General features: G+C 39.0%; 1 protein-coding gene across 2 annotated transcripts in view; it reads right to left on the reverse strand.

Annotated features, from left to right (window-relative positions):
• Positions 1 to 15066, reverse strand: part of KIF4A (kinesin family member 4A) — a 144270-nt gene that overhangs the window by 39442 nt on the left and 89762 nt on the right. For both annotated transcript variants that reach the window (XM_058658272.1, XM_058658271.1), the window contains exons 16-17: positions 11287 to 11431; positions 10428 to 10538 (exon numbers count right to left, since the gene is read on the reverse strand). In XM_058658272.1, coding sequence (XP_058514255.1) covers positions 10428 to 10538; positions 11287 to 11431 — 256 coding nt within the window. The remainder of the gene's footprint in view (positions 1 to 10427; positions 10539 to 11286; positions 11432 to 15066) is intronic.

A 15066-nucleotide genomic window follows, 5' to 3' on the forward strand; every position in this document is an offset into this window, starting at 1 on the left:
ATGATGGTGGCTTAATGATTATAATGGAGCAGAACAATTCTTATCACCTAGAGATGTGACAGCCATCATCACCCTGGTGTGCAGTGTGCAGTATGTTACCAATGTGCTTGAGGTGATGATGGTGTAAACCAACTTTAACTTAGTATGCTTCCAGTTGTATAAAAGTACAGCACCTACAATTATGTATAGCACAAAATAACAGATGACTATGCTACTGGTTATGTACATGTAACACTTTTTTAAAAAGTTTGTTTTCATATACTTGATAAGTTCAGAACTGTTTCATTCACTGATTCACTTCCCAATGACTGCAATACCCAGTGGCTGGCTAGCCTGAAGCTAGGAGTCCGTAATTCCATTGTGTCTCCCATGTGGGTGGCAGGAGCTCACGTACTTTGGCCATCATATGCTGCTTCTCAGAATGCATCATTAGGAAGAAATTCTAAAAGTGGAATACTAGGGATTCAAACCAGCACTCTGATATGGGATGTGGTCATCAGAAGTGGTAGCTAAACCTGGTGAGTGACAAAATCTGTCCCTATTACACTTTTTATTGTTTGTTTAGAGTGCATACTTTCTACTTAACATTTTACTGAAAACCAGTATTTTATGGCAGCAATAGTCTCACCCATCTGGAGTTTGCTGTGTTCCTTGATTGTATCAAGAAGCTACACTATGTAACTAATCTATAGCATCTAGGTTTGTTGAATAAAATTGCCTATAATGTATTGCTTAGAGTACTTCCCCATGATTAAGTATTGCTCCATATTTCTAATAACATTTTGTATTTAAAGTCCCTCAGTTAATTTTAGCATAGTCCCTTCAACTTTCTGATGGCTGATATTTGAATAGTGAGTGGTTCTCTTCCTATCCTTTCACTTTCAATTCATATCTTTTCATCTAACTGTACGCTTTTTGTAGATAACTATCTGGTTACAGAGCTTGTTTCTGTAAATTCAGTCTGGCAAACTGACTTTTGGATTAAGTTGTTTAATCAAAACTGAAAATAGTGCTTTTTCATATATAACTTTAAGGAAAAAAATTCTTTCCTTTTTATATTAAGTCTAATAAATGTAAATATATTATACTATGAGACCTACTATAACTTTTTTTTATAAATAAATGTGATTTTACTCTTTTCAGGAAACAGAAACAATAAACATAAATTAATCCTAATAGAATTCCTCAAATGCTTGCTCATGCTAGGAAACAGCTTACCATGATCTCCAGTTTGGCAGTAACAATCTGATTTCTATCTTCTGGGGGAATTACTGTATACAATTCAATTTTTTTGAAGGTAGATTTGGGCTGTTGCTCTGTTTTAACTAGTACTTTATTCCATGAAAGACGGAGAGAACGTAGAAAAGTATGAGTTTCTGGCACTCATAAGAATATTTGCTGGGAAGACCATGACAACACAAACAGCAAAGAATATATTCTGCTTTCCCCAATTATCAGAAATTCACACGTATCCCTGCACACATGTCATTAACATACCTACTTATCCCTTGAATCTAAAACTTCCATACTCATTGGCGAGTGGCAAAGGGGCAACCAATATAAGACTGTAAGAAGCCATCTCCCTGATGTGATGAAACTTTCACATTTACTTTTCACTATTTTTTAAAATATTTATTTTATTTTTATTGGAAAGTCAGATATATAGAGAGGAGGAGAGACAGAGAGGAAGATCTTCCATCTGTTGATTCACTCGCCAAGCGGCCACAACGGCCAGAGCTGTGCCAATCCAAACCCAGGAACCTGGAGCCTCTTCCGGGTTTCCCATGCGGGCACAGGGTCCCAAGGCTTTGGGCTGTCCTCGACTGCCTTCCCAGGTCACAAGCAGGGAGCTGGGTGGGAAGTGGGGCCTCTGGGATTAGAACCAGTGCCCATATGGAATCCCAGAGCGTGCAACGTGAGGATTTTTGGTCGCTAGGCTACACAATGCCATTTCTTCCCCAACCTTTTTTTTTTTAATTTTTACTATTAAAGAATTGATTTACTATAGCTCATATACAAAAATTGAGTACTCATAAAAATTATACTTCAGTAACAAAAGTTTACTTCAGGGCTAACACTGTGGCACAGTGAAGTTACAAGTGCTGCCTGTGATGCTAGCATCCCATAAGAACACAGATTCAAGTCCTGAGTGTTCTGCTTCTTTGACAGCTCCCTTGCAATACATTTGGAAAAGCATAACAAGGTGGCCTGAAAAACTGGACCCCTGCCACTAAATGGAAGGCTTTGACGATGTTCCTGGCTTTAGCCTGGCCCAACTTGCGCTGTTGTAGCCATTTGGGGAGTGACTTAATGGTTGCAGAATTTCCTTCTGTGTGTCTCTGCTTCTCCCCACTCCCGCCCTCTGTAATCCTGCCTTTCAAATAAAGCAGCAAATCCTTAAAAAAAGATTTAGCATTCACACAAGGGTACAGCTTGTTGGAACACTCAGAAAGGCAGTGTATTGTCTAATCCAGAACACTGATAAAGATAACTTCCTGATGAATAAACTGTTTCACCAATACTTCTATTCTGTCCAACATCTTAATGACTGTGCTTGAGTGCTTGGAAAGAAATTATTAAGTAAATCTTTTCTTAGGCTAAACAATACAACTTGGTATATAATTCAGGAGAAAATCAAAGTGCTAAGTGAAAAGAATTAAGTGTTCTTTAGAGATGAAGGTAAAATCAGGTTCATTACAGTAAACTCAGCCTCTGCAAGATAATAATTCAATTTTCAGTGTTTTGTTTGCTTTGGGAAAAAAAAAATCAAAACAAGACAAACCCTAGCCTAGGTCTTCTTTGAGCATACTATTCAAATCTTACGAATTCAAATGACAAATGTTTTAAAGTCTCCATGTATATCATTGCTAGGAAGATTATCACCAAAAGTCACTGACTTCTACAGTTCATAGAATAATGATAGTTTTAGTCCCAAGGGAAGGAGGCAGTGTAAGATTTTAGATTGCTAGAGACAGCCTATACTTACTTGTGTCAATCATGTAATACTGACAAAATAACTATTTTCAAGATGTGTCTCTATTTAGACCATTTCCACAATAATTCTGCTTGTCAGATTTTACAACAGGTTGACTAACATACATCAGTATGGGAGGTGGAGCTAGATCCTGGTGATCCAGGTTATCAGCATATGCCATTGTCTACTATGTTCATGTCAGGTTTGGTCCTACACTGTGCGCCTATGTCTCTCCAGTCCTGGTCAGATTCTTGAGTTTATTAGCTCTGCCTGTGATGAACAGGCAGTTTGCAGGAATGCTAATCCCATCTTTCATAGGTTTTCACTTTCACATCTTCTACTAAATTAATTGCATGTTTCAAATTTGGTCCCTTTCAAAAGTGCCCCAAAGTTAACACTGGCTGTGAGGTGTTAGTCTCTGAATGATCCTTCCAATTATTTGTTGGATCTAGCAAGAAGGCTTAGGAGAGATGCTTCGGAGAGGGCGATGCCAGCTCTCCAAACTCTGAGCCAAATAAACCTGTAACCTTTATAAAACAAAACAAAACAAACAAAAAACCAAAAAAGCAAACCAAAATAAAACTCCTTTTGTTTATTCTGATCACTAAGGATCCTCCTTACTGTTTTAATCTCCTTCCACTTGGATGATACAGTAATTGCAGAATTTTCTCCCAGATGTCATTTAAAGCCTTCCTTCTTCCTATATCACTAAGTATCCTTCAGTGTGCTCATTAAGCTGCTTTTTCTACCGAACACCCAGACTGCTGGGGATTCTTGCAGCATTTTCTACTAAACAAGATAATACAGCTAAGCAACATACCGCAACAATCCAGAGTAGTGAAGGAGAACTGTCCAAGGGATTAAAAGGTATCTCCTGGAGTTAGTATCACATCCTGTTCACAGAGTTGTGCAACTAATGTCACAATCTAACTTTAGGATACTTTTAATTACCTAGAAAAAATCCATACCTAGCACAAGTTACTCTCCATTTCCCCCACACTGCTAGACAGCCACTCTTGCTATTCTGGACATTTCATATCAATGGAATCACCCAACACATGATCTTTCATAAGTGGCTTCTTTCAATATAACACAACTTCAAAATTCATCCATTAAATCCTGTTTCAATCCGTCATTCCTTTAAATTGCCAAGTTAAGATTTTATTGTGTGAATTATGGTAATTGTATATATAACCTTTGGAGGAACTGACAATGTGTTTTTCAAAGTGGCTGCACCATTTTACAACTCTAACATCAATATGTGAGGGTTCTCATTTTTCTACATCTTCACCAATATTTATTATTACTCCCCCGTTTTTGATCACCTGTTCCATTAACTCACACATAATTATGTCCCCTGATCTGTTGAAGCAGTAAGTCAGATATCATTTGCCACAATGTTTATCAAAGTGGCTGGCCATAAAAAACACCACGTATACCTCAAGAGTGTTCTGAACAAAATATTGAGTAATTTTGCCATTCTCCTTATTCTTATAGTTCTTCTAGTAATCCAGCATAACCATCTAACCTTTCTGTTATGCTTATTCTTCTTTAGAGTGATGTAAGAGGCTTATTTTTCCTTTTAAAGGATGTATTTATTTGAACCAAACAACAAAGTGAGAGAGGAAAAGAGAAAGGTACAGTAGGGGCCGAGAGAGATATGGGGAGAGATAGATAAACTGATCTTCTATCTAGTGGTTCACTTCCCAAATAGCAGTCAGAGCTGGGCCAGGCCATAGGCAAGAGCCAGGAATTCTATCTTAGTCTCCAAAGTGGATGGCAAGGACAAGTATTTGGGTTATCATCTGCTGCCCTCCTAGCCACATTAGCAGGTAGCTCGATCAGAAGCAGAGGAGGCAGCACTTGAACTGGTTCTCCAATATGTGATGTGAGCGTAGTATACAGTAGCTTATCCCAGTGCACTACAATGTCTGCCTCAGGGTTTCTTTTCATTAGCACTACCGTGAAATCTGAACACAAGATGTAGAAAGGACTCATTTTGAATATTGAAGCTAGAGTATGTCTTATAATTGCTTGCCTGCAAAGATCAGTCTGATGATCAAGAGGGGTTCCCTCTTTAGTCTAGGTATTGGCTTTTGCAATTTTCTATTGCATCTGAATCTTCAAGTTTGACAGTGACAGTCTTCCTAGTCAGGGTTTTTATGAAAAGTTGCATGATGATCACAGTTCAAAAATAGATGGTAGCCTGGAAGCAGTTCTCTTTTTCTTTTTTCTTTCTTTTTGCAATGTTAATTTATTCTCATCTAATTGAGTGATGGGGAAGGAGAGGAAGAGAAGAAGAGAGTAAGAGTGAGAGGGAGGAGAAAGAAAGGTCTCTTCATCTGCTGGTTCACTTCCCAAATGGCTGTAACAATCAGGCCTGGACAAGGCAGAAGCCAGGAGCACAGAACTCTGTGCAGGTCTCCTACCTAGGTAGCTGGAACTCAAGTCCTTGGCCAGCATCATCCATTCATTCCCACCCTCCTCCCCACCCCAAGCACATTAGCAAGAAGCTGGATAGGAATTGTAAAGTAGCATGCTTCACAAAAGGCAGCTTTTGTTCCGGTCTTAATGATACACAGTACCCTGGTGATTAATTGTGTTGAGCATCTTTTCATTAGCTAACTGGCTACTTGGTATATTTTGCAGCCAACAAAAACTGTTAACACACACAGAAACATTTTCAAAACTCAGAGTATGGGGCCTGGCGTGATGGCCTAGTGGCTAAGTTCTAGCCATACATCCACTGAAATCCCATATAGGTGCTGATTCATGCCCCAGCAGCCCTGCTTCCCATCCAGCTCCCTGCTTGCGGCTTAGGAAAGCAGTCTAGGAAGGCCCAGAGCCTTGGGACCCTTCACCTGCGTGGGAGACGCAGAAGAAGTTCCAGGCTTTGGATCAACTCAGCTCCAGCCACTGTGCCTACTTGGGGACTGAACCAACAGGTGAAGATCTTTCTCTGTCTCTCCTTCTATCTGTAAATCTGACTTTCCAAACAAACAAACAAACAAAAAACCCTCAGGGTATGTTTTTCAGTGCTAAGGTGACTGTTGTGATAAACTTTTCTTTGCTTTCTATGACATACTACACCCCATCTTCTGTTATTTTGCCCAAGTATTGTACACAGTTTTATTTGGCTTTGGGTTGTCTATTGCGAGGCCAAAACTCAATAAAATGCATGAAGACTTTGAAAATCCTTCAGGATATGTCATCATTATGATTTTTGCTAAACCAAGCTGTATACTGCTTTGAGTAATCATCAAGATTGTGTCCTCTTCAAGGGAAGTTTTGTTTTTTTTGAATTCTTCTCTTGCCTAGTCCTTCAGGTATTTGCAGCCAGAATCATTTGGAACTTGTAAAATTGCCTGCAAAACTCTTCTGCTTTAGCTTTAGGGTTATTGGGGATAAGTGGGAGCCAGCCAACTTCATCAGACAGGTTGTTCGCTTAAACCTCTGTTGTTACTGATATGGGTAACTTCACGTTTTCACATTTGCCTTTGGTTTCCTATATGTCTCATATTTTCTGTTTTTTTTTTCCTTCTCTTTTTCATATTACCTTAAGCAAATATTTCCAGTTTAACACATTAACACTTCAATTATTAATTTACCACATCTTTTGAGCTATGTTCATAGTGACTGCTCTATTGTTCATAGTAAACATCTTAACTCATTAGAATCTACTTCAGATTTATACAAACTTAAATCCAGAGAAATATAGAAACATTTATTTCTATGTAACTCTGCATCTTCTTCCCTTTTTGCACCATGGTTAGCATATCAATACATAACCCCAAAACACATTAAAGTCATTACTTCATATTTTGTCTTTCGAGTAAGCTGAAGGAATAAAAGAGAATAAGTATATATTTACAGTTTGTTATACTGACTTTCTTATTTACCTTTTCTGGTTCATTTCTTCCTACAGAGTCACAGTACTGGCTGATATCATTTCCTGACTGAAAAACTACTTTGCTCCCACCCACCTTCTCTGAGCTGTTATCATCATACATTACATTTTTATGCTATAGACCCATCAAAAGAATTAGATATGTGTATGTGCATGCATACGTGCATACTAGTTTATGAAATTACTGCAAAGAGAAGGGGAAGAAATGTGCAATTATATTCTCTTCTAGAATGCCTATGTAATTACCTTTATGGTACCCTTTGTTCCTTTTATTATTGTGCTGATTCAAACTACTGTCTGGCATAACTTGTTTTCAGCCTAGAGGAGTCTGTTTAGAATTTCTCACAAGGTAAGTTTGCTGGTAATACATTCTCTTGGTGTTTATCTGGGAATGCATTTTGCAATCATTTTTGAAAGACAGCTTTACTGTATATAACCTTCTTGGCTGACAGTTTTTACTGCAGCATTCTGGGTATGTCATCTTACTGCCTTTTGTCTCCCATTATCCCTGATGAGATTTCAGCTATTGATTTTTATCATGAATTGTTCTCTCGGTGCTTTCAAATGTTTTGCCTTTGTCTTTCAACATTTTGACTGTGACGTGCTTGCTGCAGATCTCTTTGTGTGTATCCTACTTGGACTTCACCGATTTTCCTGGATGCACACATTCACATTATTCATCAAATCCGGAAAGTTTTCAGCTACTAAATCTTGGGATATTTTCATCGCTGCTTCATTTACTATTCTCACAGAGCTACTGGTCTCCTCTTAGTTGTTCACTACCAAAATTTACATTGCTCTAGACAGTAAATTTATGTTTGGACTTTCCCAAATTTTGTATCTCTCAGAGACATTGTCTCCTATGGCCTGCCTCCTCTGATGGTAAAATCTATGCATCACTGCTCGGAACCTGGCGCTGGAAACAGCATACCCCATTTTTTTTGGCTTACCTCTCCTGACACAGAATCTACAGCCTATGATTAAATGGGCTTGAGGTATTCCTGGCCTTCTTCTGCATGCGTGGAGCTGCACCATACTCCAGGGAAGAAGTGACTGCCAGACTTCTGAGGTGCTGTTGCTTGAAATAGGGCTTTAATAACACAGAACTTGAGGGCTTGATGTATGTTGCAGGCTTGTTCCTACTGGGAAGAAACCAGTCACAGACTGGAAGCTAGTGGTTGAGGGAAGTGAGGTTGGCTGGAACTCAACTGACCTAGATACTTGTTGTTCTTAACAAGATTCAGTAGCTGTTCTGGAACAAATGTTTGTCCATTTGTTGTGTGCCCTTAAGACAGTTTCCAGAGACTTTAAATAACTATTTTTAAAAATAAATGCCACCAGTAATGACTTTTTCTGGGAAGAGAGTCCATGAAACTCTGAGCTGCCATTCTGGAAAGTGCTTTTCCTTTCTTTAGCTCCTGACTCAACGTATTATATTTTGGCCATTTCTCATAAGACTATTCCCAAATGACTTTTCTTTCCAAGAACATTGTCCCTACTCAAATTCAGGCCCCAATTACTTTCTAGATCACGCAGTATCTTCTTGTGTTCTAGACTCCAGATTCTCAATATTTTACTTTATTCTACAAATTATTCCTAGGTATATCTTCCTAAAGTAGTATTTTGCTGATTTCACTTTCTCAAAAAAACATTAAAAATGTTTACTAACATGGTTCAACGTTCTTGCAGCTTTAAGAGTGCAGCTTCAATTTGCCTTTAATAGAATCTTCTATTACTATTCTTCAATTCACCTGGACCACTTGCCATTTTCTCTTAATACAGCTTCAAAGTTACCATTTCTATATTTTTTCTCCTATTGTTCCCTTCCATCTGGAATGCCTATACTTGCCTCCTTCAACATTCTCCCTATTAGAAAAGCACCCTCCTTCACTGCTGGTGGGAGTGCAGGCTAATACAACCACTGTGGAAATCAGTATGGAGAGTGCTTAGAGAATTGCAAATAAATCTGCCATATGACCTAGCTATTCCGCTCCTGAGAATATACCCAATAGAAATGAAATCTGCATATGAGAAGGGGATCTGTAATCCTATATTTGCAGCAGCACAATCTGCAATAGCAAAGACATGGAAACAATCCAGATGTGCGTCCAAAGAAGAGTAGTTAAAGAAACTGTGGTACATCTACTCCATGGAATATTAAGCTATTAAGAATAATGAAATTACTCTATTTATAACCAGGTGGTCCCAACTAGAGACCATTATGCTCAGTGAAATGAGTTAATCACAAAAGAACAAATACCATATGTTCTCTCTTAGATAAGGAAACCAGCATGGCAAGTATAACTTCAATAATTCAATCCATACTGGTTTTTTTTTTGTCACCCATGTGTTGGTTACTCAGTGGCGTGTTTTTTTCATGGTGCTGTAATTTGTTGTTGCTGAGGCTGTTGACCTTATTTCATGGCTACTCAATTATGGAAATGTACAGTGATGAAGTACTGGGGTCTATGATATACAGATGTGGGGGTATAATGGAACATGCATCCTTGCTTCCAGACAAAAGATGGATTCCCAATGAAACTGTTGGACGTGTATAGACAATGGGATGCTGGACTGTCTGACAATGTCTGTACCAGCAATGTCGGTGTAAACTTAAATAAGAGACTGATGGAATTATGATTCCTTATGAAAGACTATACCAGTGTAGTAAAATGGGGAAAATCTGTTGGAGGTGCGAGTTTGGGGGAAAATCCCAGTCTATATTAAATTGTACCACATAATTCAAAAATTCAAAAAAAAAAAATATATATATAATAATAAAAATTCTCCCTATGATTCAGGGCCTGTTAAGATATCACTCTTTAAAACTCTATTATTTTAATTGTACATATTTATGGTACAGTATGATAACTCAGCACATGTATTCAATGTATAAGGAAGTGATGATCACTTTTTGTTCCCATTAAAAGAATGTTTTCACTTCTCTTAGTTATTTTATATCATTCCGATAGCCCAGATCTTTCTCTTTTTAAATTATGTGTGTATTTGAGTGGCTGAGACAGAGAAAAAAGACAGACAGCAAGAATGCTCCCATCTACTAGTCAGCTCCCCAAATGTCCACAACAGCTGGGATGGGCTAGGAATGAGGCTGGAAGCCAGGAACACAAGCCAGGTCTCCCTTGTAGGTCGCAAGAATCCAGTTACTTGCGCTATCACTGCTACCTTCCAGGATTTATGCTGCCAAGAAGCTGAAGTTAGGATACGGAGGTGGGGTATGGAACCCATGCACTGTGCCATGGGAAACATCAGTGTCTTAACTGTTAGGCCAAACCACCATTCCCTAGACTTTCTTTATTCCTTGCATTTTAGAAATCCATGCTATGCCTTCCTTGCCTTTTAGATAAGCCATTCTCCAAGAGAAGCACTCACTCACATGCTGCTCATCTATCTAGTCCTTATGGTACCAAGCAGGAAGTCCCTTGGACATACGGAGCTGTGAAAGTCATGAACATGTTACATATTTTTCAAGATACTAGGTGTGTGAAGAGAGGGTATATTAGATAAGTTTTTGAAAATTTTACTTACTCGTTCTTTTAATTGGATTACTTCTTTGTCTTTTTGTAGTTTCCACTGTCTAAACTTCTCAGCGTCCTCTTTCATCTGACGCATTAACTGTACTCGCTGGTTTTTCATCATCTGCAAAGGCAAAAAACCAGTACAAGTATTAGTCATCTGCATTTTATTCAAGGCTGATGGATACCTGGACAGGCACACCAATAACAGAGAAAATCAAGAGCTAAGGTGAGAAGGTTTTCTGATTAGGCTTGTAACATTTCTTACTATGCTTGCACAGGGTTTCCTAGCCTGGACTACACAAAATTAGCAATATAAAAAAAATCAAAGAAAACGTACCCATAAGCTGAATTCTGCTCTAAAATCACTGTGTGTGTGTATATATATATATATAAAATGAAACATAACAGAAGTATCTACTGGTCATAAGGGCCAAATCTAACTAGCAACCATCACATTTTAAAACTCTCAGTGCAAGCAGCTTATAATCACCACATGACAGATATTAAAAGATGAATACTCAATAACCAATAATTTTTTCTGGATGTCTGTCATCTTGCTAGCTACTTTATAAAATCATTCCACATGACCATGCAAGCTGATCAGAACATCAGCATTAAACACTGAGATGTCTTTATACTTTGGTTTCAGAGATGCTAATATCAAACTCTGAATGCCAAAGTGGGGTTTAATTATTCAGATTCTAGATGACATCCAGCACAGTGTCCTGTAAAGGGAACACTATGGTGATTCACACACTTGAAATAATTGTTCTTCTGATTGTTTTCTCACCCAAAGACACCTCTGTATTATAATTCTAAGTAGAATGATTATGCTTTTACTAAGTTCGAATGGGATGTGAGTTCATTACCCGTATCTCCTGGTTCAGTTTGGAGACAGTATGCTCTGTGGATTCTTTTAGCTTCAGAAGTTTTGACTGTTCATTCAGTTTCTTCTTCAGGTCAGCTATTTGACCCTCCAGCTCCTGGAGACGTTTGCGGCGGCGCTCGCTCAACCTAAACACAGAGGCTGTGGGAATGACCACTACCAGCAGCAAAGGCAAAATGCTACATTCCCAGGCTCACAATCTATATCTATATCTATATCTATATCTATATCTATATCTATATCTATATATCTATATATATAAAGAGGTTACTAGTCACAGAGCTAGCCATTCATCACATAGCTAGCCCAAACTGTCTTAACAAGAGGGGTTTAGCATAAGAGTAAAGCAACAAATTTTTTCCCCTGAGCCAGTAACAATGCAAAGTGTCTTAATACCTGTGCCTTCTACCACCACTCTATGAAAAGGATGGTTCTTTGAGGGAATTTCATTTCATTTCAGCTTTAAGTAATAATTCTGCTGTTTACTGTACAAGTGAGAAGCATAAAGCATCCAGCACAACTTTGAAGAACATGAGCTTTAGACTCAGCAGGGAAGAGTCCACTGAGTAAAAAGGAAGGTAGAACAGTTGTTATAAACGTTGAAGGAAGCGTAGAGTATTCTGGATATCTGCCTTGGTTTTATTCTTAGCTGATTAAAGGATGATGATTTGTTTTATGGGAATCCAAGTGGCTGAGCATGGTGTAGGTACACTAACTCCAGCTGCCCTGGGATAGGCCAAGAACAAAGGAAGGACCACTTTTCCAGGACTCTGTTGGGAATTTGCAGCGGGAAGTGAAAACAAAACAAAACAAAACAATGAAGACTCCGTGGTACAAGAGTCATCTGTGAGCTGCCATCTTCCCAGATCAAGGTAGGAAGGCACTACTGTACGCCCCACTATCTGCAGTTTTAGCAGAGAGAGAATCGCAGAATCATGCACTGACTTACTTCAGCCTGGCGAGTGCCTGGGTTCTGAGCAACAGTTGGGCTCAGAGCAAAGAAACTGTATTACTTCCTTCCCCTGCACTGCTGTCGCAGAGCACCAAAGTTGTTAGCAAGAAGTAAAGCAGCACGCCTCTGTTCTGCTCCTACTAGCATCAGAGTCAGAGTCTGGGCAATGTGTGGGGCAAAGGACAGATCCCCTGCATCCCGCAGCTCTGGGAGTTTGGGGCATTAGCCCCTGAGCTACACTCACACACTCCACCTGAGCCTGGCTGACTCACAGCCTCTGGGGGTTAACACCAGAAGCAGCCCATAAAAAATCTCTTACCTTAGGAGACCTAGATAATGATCCCGCTATACCCTATAGCATCAGGACTGTAACAACTAGTTCTAAATTTCTCAGTGCCACTGCAAACTACTCAATGAACATAGGGAAGAATGTACCTGCATTCCACTTCTCAGAATTCATACCCTCCAGAACAAAATCTCGTATATACTTTGTAGTCATTCTATAGAACTGAAGCAGAATTCAGTTCATATCCCTAGTTCTAAGATTAGGGTTGCTGGTGTGATAAGCCACAGCATCAATTTCACTCTCCCAGCAGGATCTAAGGAAGGGGCCATCTCATCCACCAGTCCTAGAGCCACAGCAAGTGGTGTCACAAGCCCTGGCATCACTCAGGATTGCCTGCAATAGAAGAGGACAGCCATCTTTGTCTTAGCATCAAGAACAAAGCCCTGGCCATCACAATCACCAGATACCAGACTCTGTGAGCCCAAGATGCACACCTAAGAAACTATATTCATTTCAAAACTACGCTTATATTCCTACAAACCACAGCTGACTAGACCACCGTGTCACTTACAAATGCTACTGCTTAAGACAAAAGAAATAACTCAGACTATACTCTGGGCACACCTAGAGCCAGAGCCAAAACTACAACCTAAGCGATATGCTTCATTCCATAAACTTTTTTTCCATTAAAACCTACTTCATAAGAAAGAAGGAATGATTATTCCAGATGTATACACATCAATATAGGGACATAGGAGACATAAAGACATCTCTAAAAAACACAATAAACCTCCAGAATTCTGAATTAAAGGAAATCTATGAAATGATAGAGATAGAATTCAAAACAGTGATTGTAAGGAAACTTGGTAAGTGACATGAATGAAAATATCACTGAAACATAATTCATCAAGAAAAACCAAACAGGGGCTAGTGCCATGGAAAGCCAGGGAAACCAGTGGAGAATGCCTCAGGTGCTTGCATCCACTTGGGAGACCCAAACAGGCTCTGGCTTTGTATTAGGCCAGTTCCAGCCTCTGCAGTCATTTGAGGAGTCAGAGGATGGGAAATTTCTTTGTCTCTCCCTCGCTCTGTAACTCTGACTTCCAAATACATTTAAAAAAATCAACCTAAAAAAGGGAAGAATAAATTTTGGAGCTGAAATTCTCAATCAGTGAAATAAGTACAATTGATAGCTTTAACAGTAAACTAGACCAAGTGGAGAAAAGGATGTCTCAACTAGAGGTAATCCATCAGACAAAACAAAAAGAATGAAAATAAAGAAAGGACAAAACATCTATATTACAGGCATTATTGAAAGAGAAGAAAAGGGAAAAAGGAGTTGAGAACCTGTTAAATGGAACAATAGCTGATAATTTCCCAGGTCTTGAAAGAGAGACATAGATATCCAGATATAAGAAGCACAAAGAACCCCAAGCCAATTTAACCAAAAAAAGATCTCTAAGGCATACTGTTGACAGTAAAGGGAAAGATAGACTTCACTATTCTAACAGTGGGTGACTCAAACCTCTACTGCCATCAATGAAAAGATCATCCACCTGACAGAAACTCAATAAAGATACATCAGAGCTGAAACATGATATCCAGTAAATGCAACTAACAGACATTTACAGGACATTTCACACATTCTTCTTATTAGCACATGAAGTATTTTTTAGAATAGATCACATATTGTGCCACAAATCAAGTTTCAGAAAAAGACTGAAATCATACAATTTATCTTATACCATAAGGGAATAAAACAAGAAAATCACTAACAAGGAAACAATATAACACTGATAAACACTTGGAAACTAAACAACATACTACTGTGTGATCAATGGGCCAATGAAGTTAAGTCCAAGGGAAATAAAAACTTTCTTAAGTAAATGGAAATGAAAATGCAACATATCAAAACCCATAGAACACAGCAAAAGGACTACGAAGAGGGAAGTTTACAGCACTGAGTACTTACATTAAAAAAAAGAGAAATACCTTTTTTTAAAAAAAGATTTTACTATTATTGGAAAGCCGGATATACAGAGAGGAGGAGAGACAGAGAGGAAGATCTTCCATCCGATGATTCACTCCCCAAGTGAGCCGCAACGGCTGGTGCGCGCCAATCCAAAGCCGGGAACCAGGAACCTCTTCCGGGTCTCCCACGTGGGTGCAGTGTCCCAATGCATTGGGCTGTCCTCGACTGCTTTCCCAGGCCACAAGCAGGGAGCTGGATGGGAAGTGGGGCTGCCGGGATTAGAACCGGCGCCCATATGGGATCCCGGGGCATTCAAGGTGAGGACTTTAGCCGCTAGGCCACGCCGCTGGGCCCAAGAGAAATATCTTAAAGATCTAATGATGCATCCTAAAGACTTAGAAAAACAAGAACAAACCAAACGCTAAATCTGCAGGGCCAAGAAATAATAAAGATCAGAGCAGAAATAAATAAAATTGAGACAAACAGGAAGAAGACCAAAAGACCAAAACAACAAAAATTTGTTTTTTGAGAAGATAAACAAAATAGATTAACC

Source organism: Ochotona princeps, chromosome X (assembly GCF_030435755.1).
Source record: "Ochotona princeps isolate mOchPri1 chromosome X, mOchPri1.hap1, whole genome shotgun sequence".
Taxonomy (NCBI): Eukaryota; Metazoa; Chordata; class Mammalia; order Lagomorpha; family Ochotonidae; genus Ochotona; species Ochotona princeps.